This window comes from Gigantopelta aegis, chromosome 6, assembly GCF_016097555.1.
Source record: "Gigantopelta aegis isolate Gae_Host chromosome 6, Gae_host_genome, whole genome shotgun sequence".
Taxonomy (NCBI): domain Eukaryota; kingdom Metazoa; phylum Mollusca; class Gastropoda; order Neomphalida; family Peltospiridae; genus Gigantopelta; species Gigantopelta aegis.
This window is the reverse complement of record NC_054704.1, coordinates 37,558,699-37,580,771: the sequence shown is the minus strand read 5'-3', so window position 1 is coordinate 37,580,771 and position 22,073 is coordinate 37,558,699. Positions and strand designations below refer to the sequence as shown.

Sequence of the window (22,073 nt, the reverse complement as noted above, 5' to 3'; positions counted from 1 at the left end):
CTTTTGTTAAACAGTATCTGAATTGGTCATAATAGAATAATTGTCCTGCTTACAGCAGTAAACTGTATCTTGCAGGCATTTCGACTCAGACTGAGATAGATTACTCTATTATCATGCACCTTTCTCTTAAATTAATTTTATAAATCACATATACATTAATCAGTGTCACATGCCATACATTGTGATACTATATTTTTTAACATTTTCACAAAAACCTTAAACACCTTAAGTACAGCTTTGTGAAAGAGATGGAAATATGTACAGTTTGAACATATAGAATATTACCCAATGCTAGTGTTGCATAAGAAAATCACATTAGCACATTGGCATTTTCCCCATTTGTTGTGCAACATTCCATAAATATGTTTGTCATGCACATTAATCAGTGCCACCATTCCTTTGCATGCTGTTGTGGCTTTTTGTAATGTTCTGTCAAAATCATGTACGGTAATACATATTTGTCAAACCCCCAAAAGTACTGTTTTAATAAGACAAATTATTTTATCCTTATATGCAAAACAAGAACAAGACAAAATTATTTAATCAGTAAATGCAAATCAAGAATAAGTTTATATTTGTTCATTTTTTGTTCACCTGCAATAACAGCCACAGAACTGACATAAATGGTTTACATTAAATGTTTAACAGTGATAGTTATAACTTTTGTATTTAAATACTGGGTATATGTTGAGTTGTGTTTACTTGTATATTCTTAGAAAATATAAGCGCTACTCAAGCAAATTTTATACACATGCACGGTCATTGGGCAGGATAAAATTCAGGATAAAACTATCTTTTTTTCTAAACTCACAGTAGTTAAATAACAACACTCATCTTTATACTGATTTTTTAATACATTATATTATACCTACAGCCATTTTGTCCAATTATCTGTTTGTAAGCCTTTCTGTGAAGGAAAACCACTTACACTGGGTGTAAATGAAGCATGTTGTATTGCGATTCACACCATGCATAATATACCGAGGGTGTCACACTGATAGCACAATACAAGCACCTACAGCTACTGCACTCCAATTATACATACAACAATGGAGTAGGAAATTTGAACTTCTCTGTCAAAAGAAAGAAAGGTTAAAAATGTCTGTTCATGTTTGGAAAAATAAACCAAAGAAGCATGTTATTTAGTAAATTAATGATAAGGTTAACGTGACTCTGGAGGACGATATTCTGTCTGTGGGATGGTGCATATAAAAGATCCCTTGACACTAATGGAAAAAAATTGTAGTGGGTTTCCTCTCTAAGAGAGGGTGGGATGTAGCCCAGTGGTAAAGCATTCGCTTGATGTGCGGTCGATCTGGGATCGATCCCCGTCAGTGGACCCATTGGTCTATTTCTCACTCCAGCCAGTGCACCACAACTGGTATATCAATGGCCATGGTACTGGGTATGTGCTATCCTGTCTGTGGGATGGTGCATATAAAAGATCCCTTGCTGCTAATCGAAAAGAGTAACACATGAAGTGGTGACAGCGGGTTTCCTCTCACAATATCTGTGTGGTCCGTAACCATATGTCCGACGCCATATAACTGTAAATAAAATGTTTTGAGTGCGTTGTTAAATAAAACATTTCCTTCCTTCCTTCCTCTCTAAGACTATAATGTTAGATGTACCAAATGTTTGACATCCAAAAGCTGATGATTAATAAATCAATGTGCTCTAGTGGTGTCATTAAACAAAATAAATGTTTTAATTTATTTAGAAGTCTATCATAATAAAAAAAATTATAGATGAGTTTAAGTGACTTAAAACATCATTTAAAGGACTGTATATATCTCTGTTAAAAAAGAGACCCTTAATTCACAGTACAGGTCAGGCTAAATGACTCAAAATACCCCCAACACACTTAACAGGTCTGTTATTATTAACAAACTTAGCTACAACACACAAAATAATTGCTATGCTGGCCAAAAAAAGCTAATAAATGGGTACATTCAAAAACTGAAGAACTTCTTTTGTGTAGACGTTAATCATTTTAACCCACTTTACTAGCTGGAGATTTTTCTTTAAAATTAATTCCGTACAAGCTCTTTTATTCAGGTGCACAATTCATAAACAAGAGTTATCTAAAGTCAGGACGTTTACTCTGCCTTGAATGTATATGACTGTACTCCCTAGTAATTTGTCGGGGAAAATGACAGTTAGCTGTGGGAATTGTTAGAGGTTTTTCTTTTGGAATTCGTCTCTTTAAAAAAGTCAGTGGTGTGACACTTCCACCTTCAAAATGACACTCATTTGAAACCAGTCAACGGAACGGTCCATTGTGTGCACCACTTGAACCTAACTTTTACTACATGTTTAGCTGCTACCGCCGCTGCCATCACAAATTATAGCGAGATTACTCACTTCTAGTGAAAAGAGTAAAAATAATATACTTGTTTGTACCATTACAGCTTTTTGTAGCTCAGAGTACATTATCATCACCATCTTGTTTTCATTATAAACTAAAATTGTCACCCAGGAACATGATATACATATAGCTCAGTGGTAAAGCAAATCACCTGAGGTGTGATAGGTCAGAAGATCAGTCCTTCACAATGGACCCAATGGGTCATTTTTCTGTTTTCAGTTGAATTTAGTGCTCCACAACTGGTTTGTCAAAGGCCATGATTATTGCTCTATGTTTTGTTAATCCAGATAGTTCAAGGATAGGTTCTAATTTCTTTTACTAATGCCAAAGTTGACAGTTTATCACAGGTTTAAAGGGACATTCCTGAGTTTGTTGCATTATAATATGTTTCCGACTAATAAAATATTTCTACGATTAAACTTACATATTAAATATATTTTCTTGTTTAGAATATCAGTGTCTATATATTCAATGTGTTTTTGGTCATCTTAATATTTGTAAGCAGCCCAAACTGGATTTTGTCTTCAAATAATTTCGTACTTACAAAACAATATATTTTAGGAAATAAAATAAAATTTAACCTAGTACAAATATTAGAACGATCAGAAACGTGTTTAACATACAGACACTAATATTTTATGCAGAAAAATATATTTGATAAGTAATTACAATCGTTAAAAGGTCTCTGTTAGTCGATAACATCTTAAAAATTGCAGCAAACTCAGGAATGTCTCTTTAAATATATAATAATAATAATAATAATAATAATAATAACGATGATAAAATTAACAGAAAAACATTTAGTAGAATAAAGTGTAATATTAAGATATGTGTCATTATAATGATCTCTTACATGGCTCTACATTTCACAAGCCTATAGGATCTACCTATAGGTTGGTAAAACTCTGTCATTTGACAGTTAATTAAAATAAAATTTAAAATACAAATTTTCTCAGTTTTTGCTTGTATACACATAATCATACAGATAATCACAATATTAAATGTTTGGAACTCATTGAGAAGTGAATTATTCCTGAAGAAATTCAGAAAGCATTTAATAATTTCCACATAGCATATGTTATGATCTCTATATCTCTCATTTGATTCTGTAATTGATTTGGATATGGGTGTGTGTTTTTATAAATGCAAAGTCATGTTCTTGTATGGAGTAAAGCCCCAAAATCAATGTTCAGAATCTATATAGTTAGTGACATCTGTGAAGCTAGAATTATATATTTGCATTAATTAAATAGTGGCAAAAATGCTTTTTAATGTTAATGTATCTTACAGAAAATGGTAATACATATTTTTTTTACTTTTTGTTTTGTTGCCATCATCAGAGTTTCGACCCAAACAATTATTAGAAATTTGGCAAATTTGATCAGAATTTGTTTGGCAGATCAATCTCCAAAGTTAAGTTTCAGTGAACCAAACAACAAGTATGGCACTAGATCTGTGAAGGCCATACAATTTTCAAAATAGCTTTTAGTTTCAAATGAATACTGATATAGTCAACAAATTCAACTCTACTTTACACATAGTGATTTGGTGAATGGCAGTTTAAACACTGCATCATTTTATTAATTGTCAACCTTTTCTATATAGCTTTTTTTTTACTTGCATATAGGTTACCAAATTACATTTTGATATTTTTGTGTTCATTTTTTTTTTTTAAATTTGGCATGGTCTCTATATGACCATGATGTTCATCTATTATTTTGTCCATCCATCTGTTTGTCCAACCAGCCATTAATCCATTTATCCATCCATCCTTTCATCAATCCCCTCCTCCATCTATCCATCCATACTTTCATCAATCCCCTGCAGCCATCCATCCTTTAATCAGTCTATCCATTCATTCATTCATTCATTCATTCATCCATCTATCTACCTAGCTATCCATCTGTCCATCTATCACATTCTATCCATGTGTTTATTTTATTGTCCATCCATCCATTTCATTAATTTATCTGTCCACATCCCTTCTTCTTTCCCTGACCTTTCATTTATGTCAACAGTAGTATTTAATCAAATGATGCTTGCTAATGTTTTGTCATTGTTTAAACTGCTTCTTTAGTTACACAGTAAAATGTTTGTGTCCTGACTGGTCAAAAGAGAATATTTGCTGAGGGAATCAAGCATTGGTTGTGTTGTCAGCAGTATATACAACAATATAACACCAAATATAGAAGCTATAGTGTTTACTACAAAACTACCACACAACAATGACATTGAATATAGAAACCGTAGTATTTACCACAAAACTGTCACAACAATGGTCACTGGTGTTGTGGAGAAGTGTGCTTTCAATACTTGAGGTAGAAAATCACCTCCAGCTAAATACTGGGTAATTCAAAAGTGGAATTACTTAGGAACAAAATTGTCACTTGAAGACTAATAGTTTCATTGTTACCGGTCAGCCTTGGTCTGTGGTGTTTGCTAATGGATATCTTCAAACGGTCAATTCCATAGTGTTGGCTCACCTGGTCTCGGTCAAAGGAGCAAACATTAATCAATCTTTTCTTGTTGACATCTCTTAATAGCTGGAATTTTTTTTTTACATCTCATACAGAATATTAAGACAGTAAAGTTGATTTTATTGAAGAAGAAAAGTAAAATGACCGTGAGGCCAAATTAAACAGAAACTTTGGTTGTCTAATCAACCCCTCCACAAAAATGTGTTGACAGAGAATATTTATACCTAGCCAGAGTCCAATTTAAACAAAAAGAGTTTTGTTTTATTATATCTCTGTATGGTCTTAAATTTGACTTCTCTGTAAAGAGCATCTGCTAATATATGAAAGCTGCATCAAGTACATCCATTGAGTGGTCTTGGTAGACAAGTTTAAATATGTGTGCCATTTGTCATGTAGTAAAGTTAAAGTTAGGCCAGTAAAGCACCTGTGTCTGTGGGACATGTGACCTTTCTCACCTGTCAGGTATTCGTCAGTGTGCTGACAAACCAGCACCGTGTTTGCCTTGAAGGTATAGAAGATTCCTTGCAGGTTTTGGTAGCATTTAAGTTATTTCTGGCCTCTGGCTAAAAGGAAGGCAATTTAAAATTAGTTTTTATCCAGGGTACAAAAGGAAGATGGACACAAATTCTGGTAGTGAAATGGTTAACTGTGAGGTGTGCTAATTTCATATTAAGAAATCAACCTTAATTGACTTTTTTTTTGGACATGATGGATTGCAGTATATTTTCCCATCAGTAGATGAGTTTAGTTTCCTGTATAACATGTACTACATGACTGGAATATCTATATCTGGAATTCAAGCTAGCCTCTGGGAAATTGTGTATTAAAGATCCTGTATTGGTAATTGGGAGTAACTTACGTGGTTGAAGTGGTTTTTTCTAAAACCTTTAAGCTTCATGGGGTGGGATGTAGCCCAGTGGTAAAGCGCTCACTTGATGAGGGGTAGATCTAGATTCGATCCCCATTGGTGGATCCATTGGGCTATTTCTCATTCCAACCAGTGCACCATGACTGGTATATCAAAGAATGTGGTAGGTGTTATACTATCTGTGGGATTGTGCATATAAAAGATCCCTTGCTACTAATGGAAAAATGTAACAGGTTTCGTCTCTTAGACTATATGTCAGAATTACCAAATGTTTAACAGTATAACATCCAATAGGCAATGATTAATAAATCAATGTGCTTTAGTGGTGGTGTTAAATGTTTTGGTATGTATGCTTCAAACTTCCTATTTTTTCATAATAAGACCCTCTTCCCCCCCCCCCCCCATTCCAACATTTTTCACTGCTCAGTCACAAACTCTTCCCTACTACCCCCTACACCAATATTTTGTTTTCCTTTCCCAGGTTTAAGAACCATTGCTGTATAAATCAAGTTACATTATGTTAGAGGTATCTAAATGCCACAGTTTAAATAATGTGCTGGGGAGGTTTATTAATTACTTTTCTTCCCAATTGTGGAATGGGTATGGGTGAATGCAACTTGTACAGTCTTTGATTCTGGATTTCCAGTGTTACTGACAAAATGATTTCAAATTAACTAAAAGGAGCCCCTCCAAAGAGTTGCTAAGCATTAATAATTTGCTGTGTGTCTTTATTTTGAATAACGTTGCTGATGTTGAGTCTGGCACTAAGTAATGGGAGAATTGAGATGTCTGATAGTAAACTCCATACCCACATGGGAGATGTCTGATAGTGTATTCCATATACCCACTCTGATCCACACTGCCTGCCACCTGCCACGTCCTGGCCCAGACATTATCACAAACAGCTCCCAAACCAAGAAACTAGATAGCAGCCTGGAAATTAGAATTATTCAATCTTTATTTAACAGTTAAATGTAGCCTAGTTGTTCACAAGAACTGACTCATGAATGAGTAGACTAGAGCAGATAGGAGAAATAAAAAGACAGCTAAATGTATTTTTGTATTTTTATTATTTTATTTTTAATATGACTTGTTCACAAACAGAATATTTTCGTATAGGTCTTCAGTTCAGTTTATTTGTAGCCAGTAAATAATATATGAATACAGTAATTTAAAGACCATTTGTTCATACACAGAATATTTTGGTCAAATGATTCAGTTTAAGATTAGTAAAAAAAATGATTTTTTTTGTGTTGAATCATTTCTGGTCATTAAATCATACATAAACACCTTGCAATTCAGTTCATTTGTTAATAAACTGAGAATATTTTGGTAAACTGATTTAGTTCTGCAGCCAATATATTAATAACATAATTTACAGTTTATGTTCAGCAGAGAGTATTTCAGTAGAAGGGTTCACTTCAGTGTAGTTTTTTGGGTTTTTTTTTAAATCCTTGGTGTGACATCACTTGTAGCCAATAAATCATACAGGCACAGCTGTTCACTCCTGTCTTGTGATGGAAACATTTTCAACAAGTGTGTCACCACTGAACCAAAACACTAAACACTTTCTCAGTTTTGAGTAAGCATGTTTCTGCAAAGAAAAAACCCTAGAATACTGTATTGTGTCCAGCATAGGAAATGCCTGCGAAATGCTCAAGATCGATTTAGTATGATGTATATTGAATCTTGTCATGACCACTGTTCTTGCTACATACTTTTTAGAGCTTTTTAAATATTTTTTGCATTTGTTGATTTTTTGTTTTATTTTATTAATCTCCTGTTTATTTTAATTTAATTTTATTAATTTTCTTGGTTATATGCAATTAAAATTCTAGCACACTGTCCATGACATACTCCATCATAGCTGTGTTTGCTGTCTGCACAGTACAGGGGTTATTGGTTAGTAAAAGAGTAGTTGATGTAGTAGCCTTTTACATCAATCCATTGAGTTGTTCATTATTTCATTTAATTTTATAGTTAATTAATGTTCAAGCATGCTGTCCTGGTCACCCACCTCATCTGTCTGGACTGTCTGTCCAGGGCAGTGGGTTAAGGGTTAGTTGTTAGTGAGAGCGAAGTCTGTGTAGTGGCCCTACACCTACCCATTGAGTCGTTAAACTCATTCTGGGTGGGAGCTGGTATCGGGATGAGAACCCAGTACCTACCAGTCTTAAGTCTGATGGCTTAACCATTATATCACTGATGCCGGTATTGAACTGAAAGAAAGAAAGAAATGTTTTATTGAATGACACACTCAACACATTTTATTTACAGTTATATGGTGTCAAACATATGGTTAAGGACCACACAGATATTGAGAGAAGAAACCTGCTGTCGCCACTTCATAGACTACTCTTTTCAATTATCAGCAAGGGATCTTTTATATGCACCATCCCACAGACAGGGTAGTACATACCACGACCTTTGATATACCAGTCATGGTGCAATGGCTGGAACGAGAAATAGCCCAATGGGCCCACTGACAGGGATCGATCCCAGACCGACCATGCATCGAGCAAGCGCTTTACCACTGGGCTATGTCCCACCCTGTATTGAACTGTGCACAGATCAGCCTTTTAAATATGGTAGCTTAACTACTGAGCCAATGAGAATGATTCTCTGTTGATTTGGCCTGCACTGATTATCTTCAGTCTTTTCACATGCAGGTATCTGCCAAGAGTTTTGTTAGTCAATGTGTTGAAAATCTCATACAAAACTAAGAAAATATTTTTGTACTTGACAAAAGACAATAAATACATCCGAAACATATTATGGAAGATTCTAAAAATATTTATGTACAAGACAAGAATTTGTAGCTTGCAGAATTAGATACTGATGTTTGACAGATAATTCTGAAAAGTGTTGTGAATTTTTTTTTTTTTTTTTTTTTTTTTTTTTTTTTTTTTCTTCTTTGCATGGAAAAAGTCTGGTTTTGTTTATTATCAATATGCAAGTTTTGACACAACAGAAGAGGGGAATTTTGAGAAAAAAAAATCCATTTGTACTTATTTTTTATATATTTCATCAGATCTGTAATCAAATGAGTTGTGTTTTCTGTTTATATCTTGTTCATCATTTATTAAGTTTTGTCTCTATATTGTGTTAGTGAAAGAACTTTCAAATGAATTGTATCCAAAACAATTGGGAATATATTGGGATTTACATTCCATAGTAGTAATGATGCCCAATGTTTTGATGTTTTGTTAGAAAATAATGTTTTATAACATACCGGCACATATTTTATGTTAGAGTACTAATTCCATCTTGCAATTCACGATAATTTTAATAAAATGATTATTTAAATACTTATCTTAAAGTAATCGGTTTTGATATATCTGTCGTGGTCAACTGAAGTTCATTGCTCGTCATTGAGATTAGTTATTAGGAATAACCTCTCTGTTGCTCAAATTGTTTGGGCTTGTTTTGCATTATAATTATTTGCTTCAATGATTAAATAATTATAAAAAAAATTAAAATGATCTAGTTAAGAATCTGACAAAATAATATGTGACAGGTGTTTGTTCAATGCTGCAAATTTTCTACATATTAAAAAGTGTATTTGAATTTGTAATTTAAAAATTTGTTTGGTAATATATAAGTGAAAAAAAAAACTTAAAGCAATTAAAACTAATGTATTTTACAGCCTTGTCAGAACAGCTAAAATTACACCATTACAGCCTGAAGCTTTGGCAAATGTAATTTTGTCATTTCGATGCTTTTTCTTCTTGAGTGGAAATTATCTGCTGATGGCAAAAACACACGTCTGCTTCTGTGTGGGGTTTGTTTGAACATATTAATCTGGCAAGTTCTGTGAGCCTTTTTTTTTCTTCTTTCCCGGTCCTAATTAGAAGAGAAATTATTAGAATTTTCACATTGTTGTAAGACAGGTCAATGGGTTATCTTTCATTTGTGGCTTGTTTTGAATATGCTTGTGAAAATATTAATTTTGGCACGCGTGTTAAGAGAGTACCAACTCCAAACTGTTAACTCGGCCAACTGGAATAGTGATGTTGATCTTTGTTTTGGTAAGACAGGGCTAGCCCTGCCACTCACAAAATTCACCAATCACAAATTTTACAAACAATTGGTGAACTTTTTTAACTTAGCAATATAATTTTATGTTATATGAATAACTTGGTGATATTTTCTACCCACCCAGAGCTGGCTCCGTAAGAGTTGGGAAGATATGGATTTTAGTATATATGGTGAAACTCCTCTAAACCGGACACCCTTGGAACCAAGTAAAATGTCCTGATTCAAGAGGTATCCAGTTTAGAGAGTTTATGATTTTTTAAAAAGGACCGTGAAAAATTTCCGGATTTGGTGGAATTCTGGTTTACAGAGGGTCCAGTTTTGAGAGGTTTCACTGTAGTATCAAAATGTCTACCTTGTAAATAAGAAGCAAAACCTTTCTAAATAGTTGCTGGTAGTAATGTTTATTATTGAAAATCAGTCGATGGTCTGATTTGTTTTTGTGCTGTCTGGCCGTGTCAAAGGTTAATGAGTTAGTATTGTGGGAAAAGAAACCTGCAGTCACCCGTGGTCATGGTCATAGGGTTTTACATGCACATTTAGAGCAAGCTGTTGTAATGCATGCCTGTCGTGGGTACAGGTGTTGACTTGTGTCAGCTCCTTCACTGGGACAGGAGTCACCAATAGCATTAATGGATCTTTTATAGTCTGACCCACAAATTGATAATTAATTAACATCACACGAACATATATAATAAAGAAGCAGGACATTCATCACTCATTCTTTAAATATTTATAACAGACAAGTAGATAAAATAATTAAAAAATTTACAAGAAAAATTACCTATATCGCATGTATAAAAAGTTTCTTCTGTGTTGTAAAATGTATGCTGGAATTAAGGTTTTAGTTGTTAAAAATGCAATTTATATGCAAATTTGTACAGACAGAATAACACATGCCCACTGTTCAGATGTACAGCACTCAGTGTAATTTCCCAGGTGGGTTATCCATACAAGTACTAGTCAGGCCCAGTAAGAATTAGGGTGTTTTTTCCCCCACATTATATGAAGCAATAAGTAGATCAGTGGTACCTGAGGTGCTCTGGGAATAGGGTCAGTTACTATGCATTGATAGACTCTGATGGTTTTCCATCTTAAATAGGTGCATTAAAGAATGTGGTATGTATTGTCCTGTACATGGGAAAGTGGACCCATTGGGCTATTTCTCGTTCCAGCCTGTCTGCAGAAAAGTGCATATAAAAGATCCCTTGGTGCTAATGGAAAAATGTAGCAGATTTCCTCAAAGACTATGAGTCATAAATTACAAAATGTTTGACATCCACTGATCTGTGATTAATAACTCAATGTGCTCTATTGGTGTTGTTAAACAAAACACACTTTAAACTCTAGACCAAATAACACCGAATGTACTAACGTATCATTAAACAAATATTCCTGTCATTTAAACACAGTATATAGCCACAGTAGAAACTTAAGCTCAGTCATTTTAAGGAAGCTATTGTTGTGCTCTAAAACCTAAAACGTTAATAATATTGCTCTATGTCTGTCACCCCATGTTGTGGCAGATTTATAACCCTTTACTTAGTTGGAGCCTTGTAAATTATAACATTAGTTATTACAGCATGTTTTTAACCTCGGATTGCAATCAATGTTTAACCCTTGCACTGACTGGAGCCTTGTAAATTATAACAGTTATTACAGCATGCTTTTAACCACAGATTGCAATCAGTGTTTAACCCTTTACTAACTGGAGCCTTGTAAATTATAACATTAGTTATAACAGCATGTTTTTAACCCTGGATTGCAATCAGTGTTTAACCCTTTACTAACTGGAGCCTTGTAAATTATAACATTAGTTATTACAGCATGTTTTTTTAACTTTGGATTGCAATCAGTGTTTAACCCTTTACTGACTGGAGCCTTGTAATTTATAACATTAGTTATTACAGCATGTTTTTAACCCATGGATTGCAATCAATGTTTAACCCTGCACTGACTGGAGCCTTGTAAATTATAACAGTTATTACAGCATGCTTTTAACCACAGATTGCAATCAGTGTTTAACCCTTTACTAACTGGAGCCTTGTAAATTATAACATTAGTTATAACAGCATGTTTTTAACCCTGGATTGCAATCAGTGTTTAACCCTTTACTAACTGGAGCCTTGTAAATTATAACATTAGTTATTACAGCATGTTTTTTTAACTTTGGATTGCAATCAGTGTTTAACCCTTTACTGACTGGAGCCTTGTAATTTATAACATTAGTTATTACAGCATGTTTTTAACCCCGGATTGCAATCAATGTTTAACCCTGCACTGACTGGAGCCTTGTAAATAACATTACTTATTAGTTATTACACCATGCATCTAAAACCCAGACTGCAGTCAGTTTTTTAAAACTCTGTACTGTTTTCTGTTTTCTGTTTTCATTGCATTAACAGCAGGCACATGTGCTGTGAACCGTACCTATTACATACGTCTTGCAGCCTGGCACTCTGATTAGGTAACTGAATAATAACTGATATGTATGATCTGGTAACTCGACTGTGACATGTGTGTTCGATGAAGAGCTGGGCTTCTTTCCAGTCTCATCTGCGGGATCAGCTTGCCAGCTACAGGGGTACAGTTCTGTACAGTTCTTACCAATTAATTGGCCGGCTGCTCGAGACAAGCTTGCTGCTTTTTTGATAGACTGCACCACGTGGGTTAATTGTTCCCTCGCTTGATTGCGGAATTGGGTCAGCCAATTTAAAATATGGCTGATTATGTTATGTGCAACTTAACAGATTTCTGGTTTTATTATTAATATTGGCAATTCTGTCCATAAATGTTGCCATCATTATGCCATTTGTATAAGATGTACAAATTGTACATGTTGTTGATAATATGTGTGCATACTTATTGAACCTTTTTTTAAAAACCATTCCTTATATCTAATCAGATAATCTCATTAACTATCTCACCATTTCCCCTTTTTTTCTTTGTAACTCCATGCTAGAATTTTTACTAATTCCTCATATCTCCTGGAAATGGTTTTGCACCTTATTCTTAGTTTAAAAACATTTTTGATGCTGTTGATGTTGTAAATCATATTTTATGATAGATATTATACATATTGCGGATATATTGCAATATAAAAATATCCAAAATACCCATCCCATAAATACCTAATACAGTTGAATCCCGTTGGCTTGAACCCCGTCGGTGCTTGAGAAAGTGTTCGACCCACTGGGTAGTTTGACCCAATCATTTAGTCAATAACGTGTAAGTGTAACTTCATTTTGGTTTGAGCGTTGTGGTGCATTTGACCCTTCCATGTTTGACCCAATGAGATTCTACTGTATATAATACTAGTTGCTGATTAAACGTCCTGGCATGTCATTAAACAAACATTCCTTCCCTTCTCTCATCTGTAACATGATCGTAAAATTACCTAGTTGATGAACTCCACGTTTGGCTCATAATGTAGTGTTTATTGTTTAAGGTGTGCGTTTATGTGGCTACAGTTTGTGAATGTTTCACTGGTTTGCATCAGTAGTTAGCCATGTTATATTACTTGTGAATATCTGTTCCTCACACAGACAGGTGTTTTGACCATCTCTCATCAGGCTGTGAACTAGATTCCTCTGTTAATGTAGTCAGCAGATCTTCACCAGCACTATATAGTTTAAGAATCAGTTAATATTACCATTAAAAACAGATTTTGCAGGGATTTCTTTTAACACTTTCACTTGCTGACCTCTGAAAATTGCGAAAAATTACAGCATAACTAATTTCTCATTTGTACATTAAATTTAGGACATTTACATGATCATGGCAGGTTATGCAAAAACAAAATGGGTTACCTTAATTTGTGTTTACATAACTCATAAATGGTTTGTGCCAGTTTTCATTTCTTCTGTGATTGATTAATTCTACTGAGGTTACTTGGTCTAAAGTAAATCACAGGGAGGAAAGGGTTAAGGTAACTAAATAATGCCTCACAACATCGGCTTCAGGCTTGAATTTGGCAGGTACTGCATTCATTTCCCAGCACTGGCTCAAACCTATATTGGATGCACTGCTAGACTCTTTGGGGATGTATAATAAAGTTAAAAGCCATACATTAACCAATGTTCTGTCTGGTATAGCAAAGATAAGTATGTGTTATCATGGCTATAGGAAAGTGTACATATATAAAATAAATTATTACTGGTAATAGTAGCCATGTGGTAGCAGAGTTGAGGTCTTGATAATCTAATAATATCTATCCTAGCCATAACACAATGATCATGAAAGTAATTTGGATTAGCTTACCTGAATTGAATATTAAAATATGTTGGCTCACCTGTGCAGAATATATTAGCATATTTATATCAAACATCTGACTATTATTCTATTAATACTACTTGTAAGGAAACTACATGGTCAGTTTACCCACTTCACCCAATACCTTTTAATTAGCACTCTTTCAATATGTACTTTTCTGCAGAGTGATTTGCACCTATCAAACCCTTTGATACATCAATTATAATGTAGTGGATGAAAGAAAACAGCTCATGCAAACATTCTGTTACTCTAAGCTAAATCCCATTAATAAAACAACTTTTTTCTCTATCAACAAAGGAAATTGTCTGGGAGTGAAATTTCGAAAGTCTGCTACAGTCCATGAGTGTGCTGTTTTCCATACAACAGACAATGCATTTGTTTTTCCACATGGTCTGCATGCAATCTCTTTCGTGAATAGCTGCCGTGCCATTTCAGCTGATAATGAAGACATCATATTGCAATTTGCTTGTTTTGTCATGGCACCATCAGTAGCTGTAGAGATCAAAATAGGATTTGTAGCCTTCAGAACTGGTTCCCAGTTGGTCATGATAGCTCAGAGTGACACTCTAGAGAAGGAAATTGTTAAAATGAGCTGCAGGAACAACCAGTCAGGGAGACAGACCAGATATAATGGATACATTTCTGAGATATCTGGCCTTTTTGAAGTGAGAATATTGTAAATAACTGTCTTTGCAGACCTGCAGGAAAAGTATCGGTGAACTTTTTCTAAGGGATAGCTTCAGTAGACCATGAACTGTCCAATGTCATGTTAACAAGTGCAGAAGATTTTAATCATGCTAGTGTAAACTTCATTTCAAAATGTTTAATGATCACATTCTAATGTGTTCTTTCTCATGGGTGAGACATAGCCCAGTGGTTAAGTGCTCTCATGTTGCGCAGTCAGTCTGGGATCGATTCTGTCAGTTGGTCCATTAGGCTAATATATCTCGTTCCAGCCAGCGCACCACGACTGATATATTGAAGGCCATGTTATATGCTGCTTTGCTTGTGGGATAAAGCATATAAAAGATCCCTTGCTCCTAATTGAAAAATATAGTGGATTTCCTCTCTAGGACTATATGCCACAATTACAAAATGTTCTTTCTGTAGACAAATGTACATACAGTGTATTATCACCTCTTCATATAGAATATATTTCCTGTTTTTATCTCCTTCAATAGTGTACCACCTAAACTGGCAGTGTATGTCATCTATTTGTAATTGATTGTTAATACATCATCATGCCAGTACTAAATGTATCTGCCAGTTGATAAGTTTATGTTTGAATGTTATCTTTGTTTATTTAATTCTTTTCCTTGGGAATCTCATTTGCTTCTTAATAGGGGGCCTGTGGAAAAAAAAGTTATAAACTAAATATTTGTCCATGAACAGTAACATATGGACAGATAAATGGATTGATAGACTTCAGTACAGAAGGGGAAACATGCAAGCCTAATGAGGGATTAAAAATAAATATATTTATATATTTACTTAATGCTATGTTTAGTATACAAGGGTGTATCTAAGGGAAGGGACCTAGGGCACCTGTCCCCAACCCCCCCCCCCCCCCAAAAAAAAAAAAAGTGCCCCTTCTTTTGAACAATTTGTTTACAATTTTCTTTGAAGCGCCCTTTTCGAGGAGTTGTCCATTATTTTGTGGATCTGTTCTTGGGATACTAAGTTAGTCATAAAAAGAAAGATTTTTTTTTAACAGTATCTCAACTCTCAGAATTCTAACCTGTTCCACTTCAAAAGGTGTCAGATCACACTGGTTGAGAAATTTCATCAACTTTTTGGAGAACATCTTATCAGAAAAACAGTTTATCTTGTGGATTAGTGAAAATTTATGAGGATCATTTGTCACTCTAGATAACTGGAGAGATAAGTTTCCAGTGTTTTGAGGACTGCATGTGCCCTCTGATACAGTTCAGAAAACCCATCTTAAGTGGCACTCACATAACATTCAGATTTCCATGGGAAAAAAACAACAACCCAGAGCTGTTATGTAAAATAATCAAGAGTGCACCTTGAATATTGAATTAATTTGATTTAAACTGTGTTAAACAGCTACTTTATGGAATGTCAAAAACTCCCTTAAAAACAGTTGCTTACTATATTAGGTCACTGTGGAGAACTAACATAAGACAGGTGACTGTTTAACAGATGTGGTCATTTGAGTTGGTTTGACTGTGTTACTAATTCATTTTTGTTTCGCCTTTATGAAGTAAAAAGGCGAGATATAGACCTGTATTACTTTCCAACGGTGATAGCAATGCAAATTTTGTGTTTAACATTAAAGTTTCGTGTTTTAGATCAGTTTCTCACAAATTATAAATTCTAGGTTATTGAAACTTGGTTTATAGTTGTAACTATGGATGTTCATCACAGTGCACCAAAATATGTTTATGATAGGCGAGAGATTTAATTCCATAGAATTCTTGTTTATATAGGTAGAACATGTACATACATGTAGGTATAGGGTGAGTTCCCCTTATACTCACTAATCTCTCTCTAGTTCTGACTATACAATGGCTTTTCAAAGGTTATGGTATATGCTGTCCTGTGTGAGAAAATGCATACAAAAGAGCCTTGCTGCAACAAAAAAACTAAAAAATACTGTAAGTGCATGAGGCATTCTAACCAAATGTCTCATTAACAAAATAGCCTCCTACCAAGTAACCTTCCAACATACGCCTGGTAACAGAATAAACATTGTCATTAGCAATTTATCCTCTGAAAATGCCTGAGTAAATTGTAAGCTAAAATGCCCTGAAGGAAAAACACACATCTTGCTTTGCAAACATAAAAACCAAGTGACCAGATCGATTGTGTTTTCCCATCACAACCCTTGATGAGGAGGCTACATGATAGATTAATCAGCAAGACAAAATTGTCTCTTTTTTTCTAAATTTATTGATAAAAAAAAATCATTTCCTTTAAAGCTTCCTATCATTTCTACCAAGACAAACTAAGCTAATTTTCTGCACAACAGATTTAAAATTATTTGCCTCTTGCGGCAATATTTTGGCATCTCGAAGACTGCATACGCAGGAATCTGTGAAAATAGTTTTCTTTGCAGTGGCATGAAGTCTCTCCATAGCACTTCCTTGTTATAATATTTAGCCTCGGGTTTATTAAACACTGGAGTTATCTTCGTTATGTTTTCTCCATTAGGTAAACACGAAGGTGTGGCAGATTATTTTATATTGTCTGGCAAGTGTTTTCTTTGCCCATTTCTCTTTCTCCACTCTTAACCTAAATATTGTCTGGGAATGGACAAAGCTAATGGATGATTGAATGCTGATCAATTTATTTTATGTGAAAACAAAATGTGTACTGTTTAGGCTGCGGACAATTATTCGATAATTGTCCATGCCAGATCCAGCCGATCATTGGAATCTAGATCAAATACTGTTGTTATAACAGAGGCTTAAAGTCCAGTTTAATCCATGAATTTCACAAGTTGCCTGCCGACAGTCGTCTTACCTAATCATTGTATTTATCTTCTTATTTCTAGCTTTAGGTGATAAATGATTTTAAGTGCAGCCCTATTGAATAGCAGGTTGGAAACTGATGTCTTTCTAAGTGAGAGAATGGTATAATATTACACCGATATTGAGCCTTAATCAACAACTGGCATTCACTGTGAAATTGAAACTTAAGAGCCATAGGCTTTAGTTTTTGTTGCTGCTGGTAGTTGTATTTTGATGTATTAGTTGTAATAGTAGAATGGCAGATTCTGTCAGCATACAAATTGTTTTAAACAAAATTAATTACTGTCATATCATTGGTTTGGACTAGATCTCAAGCATATGGCAAAGACCTTTCTGTTTTGTCAATTACATCTATTTCTAAATAATAAAACTAGAAAAAGGAACAAGAAGGAAATGGTGTTTTTTGTATTTTTTATTTTTGTTGATCTTGATCAGGTTTTTTCTCTCAAGATATTTAAATATAATAATATTTTCTTAAAAACTAATGTTTAATCTTACAAATAACAGTGTTCATTTATTTTAACAAATAATGTTTTTTTTAATGTTTTATATTTTATGGTATGCTGACAACAGTATGTCTTTTGGAAAGTGTATTTAGATACCAGTACTGTTTTGCTAAAATGTGTCTAAATCACTCAACATTTGACATTTAAATAACCATTATGTTCAAGTATCATCAAACATTTCCATTTAATTTAATTTTTAATTGAAAAAAAACACACATTAAATTTATTTATTTATTTATTATTTATTGTCATCGCCAACCTATTGCTTCAGATCCTTTCCTGTGTTATGACCTACTAGGCAGAGTGAACACCTTCATACAGTCATCATTGATCTTGTCCCATTGTCCCCGAAAACCAGTCTTAACAGCTGCAGATACTGCTGTCATTAACACTTAAAAAAACCTCAATGTAGCATCTTTTCTTGTTGGTTAAGGTGAATACGTGCAGTTTATTTGTGTAAATATTGAATTAATGTTGAATTATATAGGGTGTTTGCGAGTAAAAGATTAGCTTTTCATGCTGTTGGATCAATGGGACTTGCTCTCAATCCGGTAATCGGAATTACTCCATCTCAGTGGGGTGTTTCATCGCTGACATCTTAATGTGATGGTGAAATGCCTTACGGCATATTACCTCTGCAAACATTAATTTTCTTAAAGGTGTGTAAATGTGCTGCTTTTGTAATATATATTCTTTAAGAATTCTCTTTGAAATCCATGTTAGAAGGATTTGTTCCAGATTTATAACCAGCAGTGTTAATATTAAGAATTTGTTTTTATTTAACTAAATTTGATACGGTGAGACTAACTTGTGTATTACTTATAAAATAGACTTTATTGCCTATTCCATCCAGTGCTTTATGACTGGTTTATCAAATGTCATGGTGTGTGTTGTCCTGTGTTTGAGAAGGTGCATTAAGAAACATCTCCCATCTGTTTGACACTTCATAGTCATCAAGTGGTTAAACAATTATGCCTGTTTATCATTATTATAAATGAAGAGCATAATAAAGATAAGGGCCCATATTTTTAAAGCTATCTTAGTGCTACAATATTGTAAAACCATTGTAGACTATGGCATACGTCGTAGTAACATCATATCCAGTTTTACAGTATCGTAGTGCTAAGATTCTGTACTGCTAAGGTGTCATGAAAAAGCCGTTGCATTACAGTATTTATAAGGATGTTTTATCCATGTATACTAGTAACCTTTCATTAGTGTGAGGGAAGGGTTGTTAGATTAAAAATATTTAATAATCATAAAATGTGTTTTGTATGGATAAAGTATATATTTATAATTATTTTTCTTTCAGGCCTAAACAGTGAAATCCAATATAGTCTGGTTGGTGGTGACCTCAAGAATCAGTTTTCAATTGGTCTTCAGAATGGTACTGTCTACACAGTAGCCTCCCTTGACAGGGAAGATATTCCATCTTACTCTCTCATTGTCATGGCAACAGACCAAGCCGAGCCTCCAAGTTCCAGACTATTTACAACAGCCACAGTAAGTTTTAAAAACTTGTTGTAGAACATATGAACAAAATTCGATCATCAGGTTTGAGTACAAAATTTAAAGGCAATGGTATGCATTAAAAGTAGAGAACAATTATGCTTTCATACAAACTAAACTTCATCATAGTTACAAGTACACATACCTTTGTTTGACACCAAAAATCTATTTTTGTAATCTTGGGATGTTAAACCTTCAGTCATGCAATTGTGAGTTGACTCCCCTGCCAAATGGAAGAGCATGCTGGATGTTTCATGAGATTTGGTGATAAAAACATTAGCATTTTTGTTTTGGTAATCTTTCTAATTATGAATAATAATGAAAATTAAAAGCTTTTTTTTATTATTAATTGCCTAAATTCTGCGACCCTTTCTTCTTAATGTAAGCTGCTTCTTTTTGTCTGTAATTGAGTTTTCTGTTTTTGTGTTATCAATTCTACATTAAGTAATCCCACAATTGACTTAAAGGCTCTTCTTGATTGGATTTAAGCTATATTTCTCGCTTGTTTCATGGTTTTGCCTAAATCAATAATAAACGTATACTGGCCAACAAATAAAATGCACTATTTTCAAGCATAATTATTATGCCTTGACAACCATCCATCTATCCATCCATCCATCCCATCAATCCATCCATCCATCCATCCATCCATTTATTCATTTGTTACTTCATATTAAAATTCTTTATATTTTAATTTTCAGGTTGACATCAAGCTTAAGGACATAAATGACTGTGCTCCAGAGTTTCAGAGCCCGAACCAGACAGCTGTAAAGGAAAACACCCCAGCAGGTCAGGTGGTCTTCACAGTCAGTGCCACAGACCGTGATGATGGCATCAACAAACAGCTACGTTACACCTTGTCCAAAGTCCCGGGTTTTGGATACCCGTTTACCATCAACCCAGTTACGGGAGAACTCCGAGTCAATTCGGATCTCGATCGTGAATCTGTGGAAAACTACACTCTTAAAATAACAGCAACTGATAAAGGACAACCACCTCTGTCGACATCACAGAATCTGGAAGTCGTTATTAAAGATGCAAATGATAACTCGCCAGTATTTGTAGACACTTTTTATTCCATAACCATCGCAGAGAATATCGGCATTGGCACATCTCTGTTAACAGTTTCGGCAAACGATCTGGATAAAGGTTTGAATGGAATGGTGCGTTACTACATTGTCGGTGGCGACAGCAACTACGACTTCAACATGGACATGAGCAGTGGTGTTTTACGCGTCCTCAAGAATTTGGATTATGAACGTATCAAGGTCTACCACCTTGTCGTCCAGGCTCAGGACAGTGGCATCGATGTCATCATGTCCAGCACGGCCAGCATCGTCGTCAACATCACCGACTTCAATGATTATGTGCCAGCATTTGTGGACTCACCGTACATCGCCTATGTACAAGAAAACATGGAGAGACTGCCAGTGCATGTTATTCAGGTTACTGCCCAGGACGAAGACTCCAGTGTGAACAGTCAGTTGGAATACTCTCTGCTTAGTGACGAGCACAAGAATATCTTTTCAATGAATTCACAGACGGGAGAAATCCAGGCACACCAGACTTTAGACCGAGAGACTTTGGCAGAATATTCACTGGTGGTGGTTGCTAAAGATTCAGGTAAGACTGATTTTTAAGAAATGTTTTATACAGAGTTTTTGAAATATGTCAATGTTGTCAGTCCGACTGGCATATTTTTGTCAAGACCACCACAAATTGGATCATGACCAACAAGGTTTTGAAAGAAAGAAAAAAAGTTGCAATAAAATGTAGTATGGACACAGAAGTGAATAATTTTTAAATAAAAAATACTTTTTGTACTAGTAATATGAATGTGTTAAATATCTGTTACAGACATTTGCCCCTCCCCCCCCCCCCCCCCCCCCCGATATTTTGCCCTCTAGGTCTTTTGCATCCTCCAGCAATTAATTGTCCTATAGATTTTTTACTTGTAATAACAATTATCTGACTATTATATAGTCCTCATAGTGCTAAATAATGAAAGATGTATGTATGTACATGTATAGTAATTTTTTTAATATCTTTATAATGCAAACAGTTTTATGAAAGAGTACATTTTCAGAAAAAAGACATCACAGTTAAACAAATCTGTAGGAGTTCAATGCTGATAATGAGAACAAATTTCAAGCCTTTGGTGCTTTGGAGTTGTTTGGGAGAGGTGCTGTCATTTTGATACATTATTAATTGGAGCAAGATTTAGTTTGATAACACAACATCCACTAGCTTCATTCACCTTAAAAGACCAAACAGTGTTTTTCATTTCATCTAATGCTTTTCATCTGTTTAGGATTTTTTTTAAAGCACAAAGCCTTTAGTTAAGTAATGAGCAATGTAAACTTGTTTTACATACCAGTCCTGGTTTCTACTAGTAGCCCAGTGATTAAATAATGAACAAGGGTTTTGTGAAACAAATGTTCCTTTTCATGCCTTTCTGTACATGCTCCTTCAGGTTTAAACAGTACTAATAATAATACTGACCTTAGTGATTTACTGTTAAATTAGCTTTAGTCTACAGTGAAT

The 22,073-nt window shown here is 34.5% G+C and overlaps 1 protein-coding gene across 1 annotated transcript in view; it reads left to right on the top strand.

Moving 5' to 3' along the window:
- The window catches only part of LOC121376522 (cadherin-related tumor suppressor-like), a 152,424-nt gene that overhangs the window by 80,319 nt on the left and 50,032 nt on the right, over positions 1-22,073 (top strand). The window contains exons 5-6 of the mRNA XM_041504417.1: positions 19,333-19,523; positions 20,231-21,152. Of these exons, the coding sequence (XP_041360351.1) occupies positions 19,333-19,523; positions 20,231-21,152 (1,113 nt within the window). The remainder of the gene's footprint in view (positions 1-19,332; positions 19,524-20,230; positions 21,153-22,073) is intronic.